We start from the raw sequence: 12,105 nt of genomic DNA, 5'->3' as shown, positions 1-12,105 counted from the left end.
TGTTGTTGTTTCTTGATTTAATCAGAAAGCCATCCTGACATTCGTCAATAAAAAGCATGAATGGTCATTTAAAAAAAAATTCATATATACTGTTGATTCATTAACACTGAACTCACACACAAAAAAATTGAACTCGCAGTCAGCGTCACTGTAACTCATGCCTGAATGCAGCTTATCTAACATATCTTTACTCTATAAGGTACACCCAGCCTTTTTACACAGAGGAACACTTGAGCACTACACTACACTACAGCACTACGCTAGGGGAGCATTTTAAACAGTCAACTCACCAATAACGCGCACAAAAATGTGAAAAACACAACACCAGGCAGACCAAGAAAAGGACACTTAATTACAGGATGAGAACGGAGACAAAAAGGCAGGGTCACATTGTTCCAAATCAGCTGGCAACGTGGGCCTCAGTCATACTGCACAGACCACAAATGATCATGAAGCAGCATGACTATAAATTTTAGGATTACAAATAGGGGTACCTGGGTAGCTCAGTCAGTTAAACATCCAACTCTTGGTTTCAGCTCAGGTCATGATCTCACGGTTTGTGAGTTCAAGCCCCACGTCGGGCTCCACGCTGACAGGTCGGAGCCTGCCTGGGATTCTCTCTCTCCCTTTCTCTCTGCCCCTCCTCTGCTCTCTCTCTCAAAATAAATAAATTTTTAAAAAATTTTTTAGCGAGTAGGTGAATTTGCAAATATCCACAAATAATGAAAATCAACTCTGAATCCAATTTTTTTCCAGTGGGGGAGTGGAGGTTTGGGAGTGAAAGCACTAGAGAGAAAAACACACTACAAGGAAATACCCACAAATGTTAACAGTGGTTATCTCCAGAGTGATGTGGGGTACAGAAATATGGTTAATTCTTTTCATTTTCTTTTATTTTCTCTGATTTTTTTTCAATTTTTTTATAATTGGTAGGTTTTTTTCTTGAGTTCAGAAAAAAAATTCCTTGAAAATCTCCCACCCTACCCCCCAAGTACCTTTCCTTTCCTTCTCATATACTACCAAGAATGTGTGTGTGTGTGTGTGTGTGTGTGTGTGTGTGTGTGTGTGTGTAAAATCAGGTATGGTTCACATCTTGAATAATAGTGCCGCCAAGTGTCCATAAGTGGAAGTGCAATGAGACCCAGACTGGGGTGAGTGGGCACACAGAGGGCAAAACTCCAGGACTCCAGATTAGGATGTAGTGAGAAAAAGTGACATACTGGCAGGCTAAGAGAGAGGGACAGAAAGAATGAGACAGGCAGTTCAGATAGCTGGAGGAGAGAGAGGGTGAGATAGAGGCCTGGGGACTGCCAGGGGTGTCCAACAGGCTGAAGCTTTCAAAAGGGAGGGTCTCAACTGCCTCCGCCACAATAAGCCTCTTCCTTCTGGGGGCTTCTTGCAGAAGCCCAGTCACCAATCAGCTTTATATATAGCCCCTTGCTTTGGCCAGGTCCCCTACCTCCATCACATCCCACAAACATGTGCACCTACCTAGAAAAACCCCCAGGGCCAGCCAAGGGCATCTCAGAACAAACGACCTTGGGAGGTCAAGGTGCCTGTGTGGACCCAGGAGTAGCCAGGAGCCCCAGAACTCTGAAACTCAGCTCCAAAAAAAGCCATTAAATTTGAAGGGAGGTCAGTCTCGGTTCTCACCACCATCAAAGCACCCTACCATTTGGAGGAAAGTGGAATAAAAACAATCTTGAGATGTGACCTTCCTCATCTGTCAAATTCGGAAATTAATCCCAGTCTTTGGAAGAAGTGTCCCACAGGCTTATCCAGCCACACCTTTCCCCTTCCTTCTTGCTTTCATTTATTCTGTTACAGTCCTTCCTGTGGCCAAGTACAGGGCATCAGACCCCGATCCCAAACCCACACTAACACAGCACTTGGGTGAGGACCCACAGTGAGCATTTACACCTCTGCGTGAAAGAGTTTAAAATCGGAGTTACCTCTCCCACATACATTTTCATTGAGACCCTGAGTTAGGCTCAGGATGGAGGAGCCAGCTTGAAGGGGCCCCCAATGGCCAACTTGAGGACAGTTCATACATCCAACACAGTCATGACGGATTTTAACACACTGAATTAATAAAAAGTATTGAGGTCTATAAGTAATGCTCAAAAGGGCCAAGGAGGAGGAAAGCTCTTCTTTCCAGCAAAACACTAGCTTGTAAAGAGAGAAGGAATGATAATGAGAAAATCACCACTTTGCAACCCCAAGTAAATGACTTATTCCGGCAAGGAGGTCAATGGCTGCATGGACCATTAGGTAAGAAGCTGCTGGGAAACAAGATACACAGTGCCAAGACATCGCCCACAGTTACTTGCAAAGTACAAAAGGGAGCATGTCGTTTGACAAGAGGGTGTTCTGGAGACACTATCTCAAGCAAATGATCAGACAATCATCACCAGTGGTGGGACAACCTCACCTCTCTTCCTGTTATGATGCAGTACGATGTACACAACATCATGTGTGACACATTGTTGCCGAAATACTGAATCTGAATCTAGTCTGGCCTCAACACCTAATTTCCAGTTTGTAGGAAATACAGGGCCAGAGGAACAAGTTAAACAACACCAGAAGGAAACAATCAGACAGATCCAGAACACTGACAAACGGCCTGGACTCTTCAAAAAAGTCAATATCATGGGGTAAGAAAAACTACGTTTGTTGGGGTGGGGGCGGGGGGATGGTTAGGGGAAGGGAGGCAGGAGGGGCTGTTACAGAAGAGACTAAAATAAAGAGGCCCAAGGACCAAATGCAGAGCGTGAATTACAGTTAGGTCTTCAATCAGCACACTAAGCCAGCTCTAAAGGAAATTTGGGGGGGATGATCAGAGTAAATTTATATGAGCCAGTATGGGATAATATTAGGGAATGATTGTTGACCTCATAGGTCTGATAATATTACTGTAGCTACAAAGAATTTTGTTACAAAGAATTTTCTTTTTCTCAGGAGATGCATGCTGAAGCCTTTAGGAGTACAGCCTGCAACTAGGTTTCAAATGATTGCCCAGGGGGAAAAAAAGTATCTATATACAGAAAGTAAATGTGACAAAATGTTAGCAAGTGCTTCATCTAAGTGGAAGTCATACCAGTGCATGGGTGTTCACTGAATAACTCTTCTAACTTGATGTTTTAAAATATTCAAAGTAAAGAATCAGAAAAATGTCTATCATCTACACACAGAAAAATCACGGGAAAGATGGGCACCAAAGATGAACTTTGTGTGGTGCATTATGGGTCATTTTATTTACTTTTTTCTGTAATTTTCAAAATGCATTAGTAAACATGTAGGTCAGTAATAAAAAGAGAAAAGAAACAAAAGGTGGGGAGTGGATCTGGGCATCAGATGATACGACACCTCCCTCTCCCTCCACCCTACCCCCATCCCAGGGCCTCCTTTTGTCCGTGGGATGGGCTGGCAGACCCTGCTCCTTTTCAAAATGAATCTAAGAAGAGATTACGAGAAAGGAAAATGGCAAAGTGCTGTGTGAATGGGAACCCACACCACCCTCACCTTTTGGTGTGTATTATTTTTTAAAACTTCTCTGCAATTATCCTGTGACACCCGTGGGTTGTCTCCCCCACTCCCCACCTCTGCCTAGGGAGGGAAGGGTAAGCCCACTGCCTCGCACCCACCCTCCTGCCACCCAGCTCAGACTCTCAGCCCTTCTTCTCTGCCTTGTTCCAATTTTCCCGCTAACATCCAAGCCATGTGACTCAACTCTCCCAACCCTGGTTCTACGGCAGGTGGCACTATCCACAAGGTTGGCACGACCTCAGAGGGCCATGACCCCACCCTTGCCAAACCCCTGTGGTTGGGACACAGAGGCTCCCTGCCAGGGCTTCTGAGAACGGGGGCAGTCTGCACCCACCTGATATGTCATTTTCCCACCATTTCCACCACAGTCTCTGCTTTGAGGTTATGGACTAAATATGACTGGGATCAGGCTCTTACCCACAAGTGGGAGAAACGGATGCTAACAACTACTGTAATGAGATGGAAAACCTGCTAAAAGAGGGCCCAGGGCACCGTAGAGCCCCGATGACTTAGCGCATCAGGCCTGGGACCTTAGGGAAGCTGAACATTAAAAGATGCTGGACTTGGGGCGGGGAGTGAAGGAAGGGCACAGCCATGTGCAAAGCCTAGAAGTGTGACCCTGAAGGGAAGGAAGAGGCAGGACAGATGAGAGAACACAAGGCCGCTGTGTGAGCAATGTAGTTTGTATGCACAGGAGGATGCAGGAAGGGAGCCCCTGGGGCTGAAACCCTCCCTGCACGAGGCCACGCTCCAGCAGGGGCTGCAGAGCTGGATGTTCCCGGCAGGGGGCGCCATTCTCCCACTTGCACAGATACCAGAGCAGCTGACTTAAGCCATGGAGACCAGGTGAGAAAGTTCAGATGCACAGCACCTTATCAGCCGGATTATACGTTTGAACTTCATTGCACAAACAGGGCTGTTTTAGACTAATTATTCTGGCGGCTTTCTCTGGGGAGAACCCAGAGAAGAGAATGAAACCCAAAGCTGTTGTGTGGTCCTGGGAAGAGACGACAGTGGGCACAGGGGAAGGAAGGGCCGTGGGACATGTTTGAAATCAAAAGCTAGGGTGGCATGTTTGGCATAAGGAGGTTTAAAACGAAGGAAGAATCAAGGCCCATGTCTTCTCCCTTTGACGTCGGTACCTGCTTAGGAGGGAGGCTCCTGATAGAGGGCATATTGGGCAGAAGAGGACTCTTCTCCAGGGCCCAAGGGGCAGCAGATAGAGCTGTGCAGAGGCCTGTGGAGGTCTGGGGCTGAAGTGGGGGTCAGAGTTAAACAGAGCTGTGGGAGTCCTCTGTGGAGGGGTGAGGCTGAAGCCTGGGAGTGGCCCAGCTGCCAGGGAGAGCCCGCAGGATGGGCAGAGGAGACCGCAAGAGTGCCCGCCTGCCTGGGGTGGGCTGGAGGGAGGGAGCCCGCAGCAACAGCCCTGCCGCTGGGCAGGAAGGTGGGCTGCGAGGAAGAAAGGTGCCAGTCACCCCTAGGGCCCCTACCAAAGTGGACTTTCTCCACTCAACCCCTGCCATGACTTTTTAAAAATAATCACTATGTTTTTATTGCTTTTTAAGTTTCCCTACCTTTATGACTTCACATCTGGTTTCCATTCTATTGCTTCATTTTCTCCCAAATACTCCTCTATCTACCCACTGCCTGTCTGTCCTCGCCGTGTCTATCACCTATGTATCCATCTCGGATACCCCAAGCAGACCCGCCCACGTGTGTGTGCTGGGCAGCCCCAGAGAGCCAGGCCGTGGTGAGTGCCTCACCGTGCACCCTCCAATCAGTCGCCCCGTGCACGCCTTCTATGGGCAGCACCAAGGGCAGTGTGCCCCCTCACCTTGTCCTTTACTCTGCTCAGCACCCATCCGCAGACACACCCAGCCGTCACCCTCCGGAGAGAATCCTCCTGCTTCCTTGCTTCTTACCATTTTCCCTGCAAAGCTGACTTCCATGAAGGGATCCACCAAGTTCTTCTTGTTACTGTCAAAGCCAAAGATCTGCTTCACATTGTCCATCACGGCATCATCCACTGGGGAGAACACTCTGGTCACTGCCCGCCTGCTGTCCGACCACCAAAACCCCAGCATTCCACCTTACTGTCTCCAGACAGTCTTGGGACTCCCTGAGGGAGTGGCACCCCCTCAGCCCGGGGACTCCCGGAGCAGCAGCTCCTGAGGGCACACACTGCTTCTTTATCCTGCCCAAACAGCTTGTTCACTGGCCCCTGCTCTCAAGGGCTTTCTGTATAGACCCAAAAGATAACGGAGTGAGGACTGACTGATTGATTGATTAGCAATCCACATCACTAAGGGCAATTAACAATCCAGAAAAAGACTGGAAGTTGTTATAATAATATCCCATAACTGGTGGCCTGTTTCCACATTTTCCTTTATGTCTCTTAGCACAGTGATTTACCTGACCTTAACCAATAAGTCACTTCTGCTTTTTTAAAAAAACAATTTTTAGTCTATGCTACTCCGAATCAATATTTTACTGAGTTAGTTATATTATTTGCAAATGTATACACAGATAAATAGATATGTGCACATGTATACTTATGGCATGTATAGATGTTAGTGTGTATATGAATGAGGGGAAAGGCAGGTACAGATTACATACCAGCTGCTGTCTACATGAATACAACAGATAACAATTAGCAAATACTCATGTCCTATGTACCCACTTACTTTGTTTTATTTATATTTAAACAAGACTGCAGAGAATTAAATATAAAGCACATTCACCTTGAACAAAGCCAACATTTCTATTTCCCCAGCCCCCTGCGGGAGCTCACCAATCTCACTTCTGCCTAGTTTCAACCAATAAATGCAGAATGTTTTGAAGCATGGATTTTAATGCCCATTTAAAACCCATTACTTACTCAAAGGCTTTCTCCTTGATTCTGGTACAATTCAGTTTGTACAGAAAGAGTGCATTTCTCTTTTTAAGTCATTAGTCAAAGTTTAAGCAAAACTTCAAATAATTAGCTTTATGCAAAACTTATAAACAGGGATCTAAGTTGCAAACGCTCTCAGTGACTCTTCTATGGACAGAAATTGGCTTGATTATGCTAACACATGCTTCAAAACAGTGAGCCACTTTGAAAACGACCCGTGTGTGAGCCCTACTCCAAACCTAATCAATACAAAACACTGGAGGTGGGGCCCCGGTGTCTGTACACCTTTAAAGGTCCCAGGAGACTCTAACGTGCAGCCTGGATTGAAACCTATGGCTCTGAAATATTCAGCATAATTCCTCCAGCAGTTCCTGAGCACACAGAGTGGGCCCAGTGCAGGGCCAGTCACTGTGAGCAACCAGGCAGTGGCCACCCTGTCACTCTTTCTTGGAAAGATGAAGACACTTCCCCAGTTGGCCAGGGACTGAGGGGTTCCCCAGGCTGTGGGACTCTCCGTGCCGAAACCAGGACAGTCCCACGCAAACGGCATGATGGGTCACCAAGTGGATGGATGCTTTTCATCTGTGGAGACACTGAGCCCTTCCAACATCTCAAAGACTGCTTCCCCAGCCCAGGGTCCCCCACTTACAATCTCCCAACCCAGGGAGGACACCAGACTCACTCTGTGGTAAGTCCTCAGCTCTGAAGACCTTCAGGCAGAAGTGGGCTCCTCGAAGGGCCACGCCAGTTGGCCTGAGCAGATTGTTTTCGATGTCCTCCTTGTCTTCAGAGGGGTCCTTTCTCTCCAGCTACAATGCAACCAAATACGCACTTGAGCCCAGTATTTTCTCTACTTCAACCAACACCCCTTAAATGGTGCGATTTGAACAAAGGTAGATCTGGCCCTGCTGCTTACTAACATGTGATCTCAGGCAGGTTCCTCCCTTGAGACTCTGCTTCCTCACCTGGACCGTGGAAACAGTAACACCGACCTTGCAGACTGCTAGGAAAATCAACTTCAGTAACGTGTAAATGCATGCGGCACACGGCGGGTATTCAAGAACCTCAGTCTCCTTCTCACTCCACCCATTAACAAGAGTGCAGACGTGACAGGTCTAAGCTCCGTTCGTTCAGTCAACAAGTATTCAGTGAGTGGCTACTAGGTTGCGCTGAAGGGGGAGGGATGCAGCAGTGAACAAGGTAGTCAGAGGTCCCGCCTCCATGGAGCTCACCATCTCACAGGGAAAGAGCACCTTTAAGCAAGATCCTGCTCTTCCATTCCACTGACTGGAATACAGACATGATGATGGGAACTGGAGCAACCCTCTTGAACCATGAGATGGAAGCTTCATGATGAAGACAGCGGGGCAAAGACCAGGAACCTGGGTCTCTGGTCACTGTGGAAGCACCAAGCCAATTCTGGACCGCCTACCCAGGCATTTATGACAGAAAGAAATTCACTTCTATCCTCCTTAACACCTATTATTTAGGGTGTCTTTGTTACAGCAGCTGAACCTATATCTTAATTCACACAGGGGCCCAGGGGAGACGTGAGGGGAGTATGACCTTGGTCACTCTGGTCTTGGGATGGGAAAGAGAAGCATGCACTGAGGTTGTCACGCCAACAAAACTGACCAACCCCTTGCATGTGGATTGACTGAGGGATGAGAAATGAAATCAGGCCTCTGGCTTTTGGGGGAACTGAGTGGATGACAGCCATTTCCTAAGATGTCACCTCACACAGGATGGGAGCAGTTGTGAGGAGCGTGCAGCAGACAATCCTGGGTTTTTATATGTTAAGTTAGAGGGGCCTCAGGGACATGTTAATGCGGCTTTCTTACAAAGCAAATGAAACTGGGGTGCCTGGGTGGTTCAGTCGGTTAAGCATCTGACTCTTGATTTTGGCTCAGGTCATGATCTCATGGTTCATGAGAAAGAGCCCTGCGTTGGGCTCTGCACTGTCAGTGCTTGGGATTCTCTCTCTCCCTCTCTCTGCTCCTCCCCTGCTCGTGCTCACTCTCACCCTCTCTCAAAATAAACAAATAAACTTAAAAAAAAAAAAAAAGCAACGGAAACCGAGTGTCTGAAGTTCGGAAGATCCAAGCTGGAGATGAGCAACTTAAGAGTCTCAGGTGGAAAGAGATGGGCTCCTGGAAAGTGAGAGTCAAAGAGACAGCGAAGAGGCAGGCAAAGGAATTTTACTGAGCCACTGAATTTGAAGGATCCATATTTTTATAAACTTTTTTAATGTTTATTTTCGAGAGAGAGAGCGCAAGCAGGGGAGGGGCAGAAAGAGAGGGAGACACAGAATCGGAAGCAGGCTCTGGGCTCTGAAATGTCAGCACAGAGCCCCACATAGGGCTCGAAACCAGGAACCATGGAATCATGACCTGAGCCGAAGCCAGACATTTAACTGACCGAGCTACTCAGGCGCCCCAAAGATCCATATTTTTAAAGCGGGGGGGGGGGGGGGGAAGCATCAGGAGAATCACCAATGCTAAAGGAGAAGAGAGTTTGAAATAAGCTATGGGCTCTAGAATCAAACTCTGTGGAGGAACAGAGAAGATTAATAGCAGAGAAGAGCCCCTGGAGGTTGGCAACAGTGACCCTCCAGCACGTGGTTTCAGGGAAAGAAGGTGGCAGGAATCCTAGTGATGAGGAGGAGGAATGAGCAGTTAGGAGAGGAGTAGAGAACAACAACACAGCGTACTCCCTGAAGAAGTTGGCAATTCCTGGAAGCGAGCTGCAAGCAGTTTGGAGAAGAGGGATGGGGAGCAATGAGTGAAAGTGAGGGTGTTCGAAGGTAGGGACATCTTGGGCCTGGTACAGACCAAAGGGCAGAAGAGGAGACACCAGGAGGAGCACGTAGAACAAGATGGCGGAGGACTCGAGAACATGGCAAAGGAGGCGGGAAGATGGGGAAGGGAGGGAAGACAAATGAAGTCAGGAATGAGGAACCAGGGAGCTTCCAGGAGCTCACATCCTTCACCGCTGTGCAACCCTGCCTCTCCAAGGAGGCGGAGGTTGGGGCTTAGGAAAGACAGCAAAGTTTGGAAACAGCCACTGTGGAGAATGGAATGAGTAAAGAACACCCAAGTAAAAGAAGAGGCTGGTAGCCCCCAGGTTCATCTAGCCAGCACCTCCAGGTGACCTCTGTCACCCAAACTGACCAAGGAGTGGTACAGACAATAGGGGATGGTGGAGTCATGAGGTGTGGCAGAACCCCCTATTGTGGGGCCAGTAAGCACATGGTGAGAACTGTGATGGAGGTGGGTGGGGTCCGTCCAGCCTGGAGGAGGGGAAAGCATGGCAGGAGGACACTGATGGACTGGGAAATCCGAGAGGAGTCAGGGGGGGCTGTAATGCCAGGGAGGAAGGACTGTCATTCAGCAGGGGTGAGGGAGGAAAAAGGCAGAAAGAGAGCAGCGGAGAGAGGGATTTCGGAGCTCAGGGTCTTAAAGGAAATAAAATCAGATATTGGTGGCTCATCAGCGAGGACACGTCACATCTCGGGACAACGGCAAAGATGAGAATCCGCAAGCAGAGATGTCCCTGGACCAGCTCTGTCTGTGCCAGGGGTGAGTAACAGCCCAGAAGAGGGGGAATCAATCATCGAGGCAGCGTTTGAAGGAGGAGGCAGCACCGAAGTTGGGAAAGCTGCTGGCCGGGAGGCTGCAGTGGAAAGTGAAAGGTGGCTGTTCCTGACATTCCAGAACCCATGGAGAGTCGGAGCAGAAAGTGGGGGCTTCTGTCTGAGTTTCAAAAGAAGTGGCTTCATCAGGAAAGAGCAAGGTTACAATTAATAGGAAGAGGAGGAAGAAATGTTTTAGAAAAGGGTAACAGGCTCAGAGATGCCACGAGAAGAGCAAGATTGTACAATGTCTGGAGAGAGGTGCTACAGAAGGACAGGGCTGGACTGTGGGGTGAGAGGCAGGGACAGGTGCCTTTGGGAGGGCGGAGCTTGTCCACCTGAGCACCATCAGCACCCTGCACGGCACAGAACCCTGGGTTCTCCATCCCCTAACCCTCCCCACTGTGGTTTCCTGAGCCTCTGTCATCAGCCAACCCCTATTCCTGATGTCCTCGTGGAACCTGCCCTCCGCCTCCATGATTAGTGGCTTTCCCTGGGCGACTCCACCTCCCACCGCTCTTGTCCCTAGAGATCCGCTTTCCCCACTCTCACCTCTCCCTCTCCTGGCTGTCACAGGCTGGGAAGAGAAGTCCACACCTTGCACGTGCACCCACCATCACTCCACCTTCTCTTTTATCTGCCAGTCCACACCACCGCATGTGCCCCTCTCTCCCCTGGTTCCCACGGTACCGGCCACCAAGCTGAGGACGCGTGGTCACCTTTCCTTGATGACTCTAGTCCCTGCCTCATCGCTTGCCTATATGCCTTCCAATTCTCCCAGCAGATAACCAACATCCATGTGGACAAGTCAGTCACCAGCACAGCTCCCTTCCTCCACCAGCAGCACCTTTAATCTCCCCTCCCCTTCAGCTGCTGGAGGCATGGCCATATCTCAACTTCCAGCCACTCAGGGCCCTTCTTCTAGCAAAACTGTGGCCACTGAAACCTTTCTCTGAAGACAGCTTTCAACCCGTCTGCCTCCTCCAAACTCTCAGTCACAGTGTGAGGCAACCAATGCAGCCTGGCACACTGCAGGTGCTCAAAAATTGTGCGTTCCCTTCTCTCTGCCCGCCCCCCTCATCAGCTCTAAGCCTTGCACCCCTGCATCCTCCCTGCCCGGCACCACCAGCCATGTCCCGATGCCCTGGCTCCCTCGGCCCAGTGCTTCCACTGCTCCTGCCTTGCCCACGCCATCTACCTTCCTCCCTCCTGCTTCCAGGCCACTGACTATTATGGGGCCCCACCACACAAAGCTGCCAACCCGGAGTGGGCGCTCTTGTGTCTGCTCAGAAACCCTTCTGTTTACCTGGAATTAACCCTTCATTCCTCTCCCAAAACTACTGCAAACTTTCTCTCTTCTGGCCAAACATGCAAAGATGCTGTTACCTCCCCAATTCCGCATGCCTCTCTTGTTCTTCCCACTCTCAACCTGTAACTTGACTTACTGGCGTGTAAAGAGGATAATGGTATATGCTCAGCCGATAAAATTCAAGGTGGAGTAGATAGAGAGAATGATCTCACTTTTGCAAAAAAAGAAAACTACACAACAGATGGGTGGTTGCCAGGGGGGTGGGGCGGGGGGGGGGGGAACTGGACGAAGCGCGTCAAATGGTACAACCTTGCATTTATCAAGATAAGTAAGTCACAAGGATGTAATGCACAGCATGGAGACTCTAGTCAATAATACTCTATTGTATATTTGAAAGTTACTGAGAGAATAGATCTTAAAATTTCTCATCACAAGAAAAAATATTTTTGTAACTATGTAAGGTGATGGGTGTTAACTTACTTATCATGATAATCAGTTCACAATGTATACAAATAATAAATTGTTATGTCATATGCCTGAAACAAATACAATGTTATGTCAATACCTCAATTTTTTAAAGTAATAAAAAAATAGAAAAATACACATGTAGATCCTTCTGGAAGGATATGCAACAAGATGTGAATCACAGCTGTCTCTGAGGGGTAGAATTATGAGTGATTCATTTTTTACTTATACTTCTCCACATGTTCTACAGTTCTCATAATT

At 48.5% G+C, this 12,105-nt stretch overlaps 1 protein-coding gene across 8 annotated transcripts in view; it reads right to left on the bottom strand.

The window, feature by feature from the left end:
- DYSF (dysferlin) overlaps positions 1-12,105 on the bottom strand; it is a 224,604-nt gene that overhangs the window by 143,465 nt on the left and 69,034 nt on the right. For all 8 annotated transcript variants that reach the window (XM_049651675.1, XM_049651676.1, XM_049651678.1 and 5 more), the window contains 2 exons: positions 7,122-7,248; positions 5,469-5,572 (listed from right to left, as the gene is read on the bottom strand). In XM_049651675.1, coding sequence (XP_049507632.1) covers positions 5,469-5,572; positions 7,122-7,248 — 231 coding nt within the window. The remainder of the gene's footprint in view (positions 1-5,468; positions 5,573-7,121; positions 7,249-12,105) is intronic.

The sequence above is a fragment of the Panthera uncia genome, assembly GCF_023721935.1.
Source record: "Panthera uncia isolate 11264 chromosome A3 unlocalized genomic scaffold, Puncia_PCG_1.0 HiC_scaffold_11, whole genome shotgun sequence".
Taxonomy (NCBI): Eukaryota; Metazoa; Chordata; class Mammalia; order Carnivora; family Felidae; genus Panthera; species Panthera uncia.
Note: the sequence above shows the minus strand (reverse complement) of the source record. Positions and strands in the feature narration are given on the sequence as shown.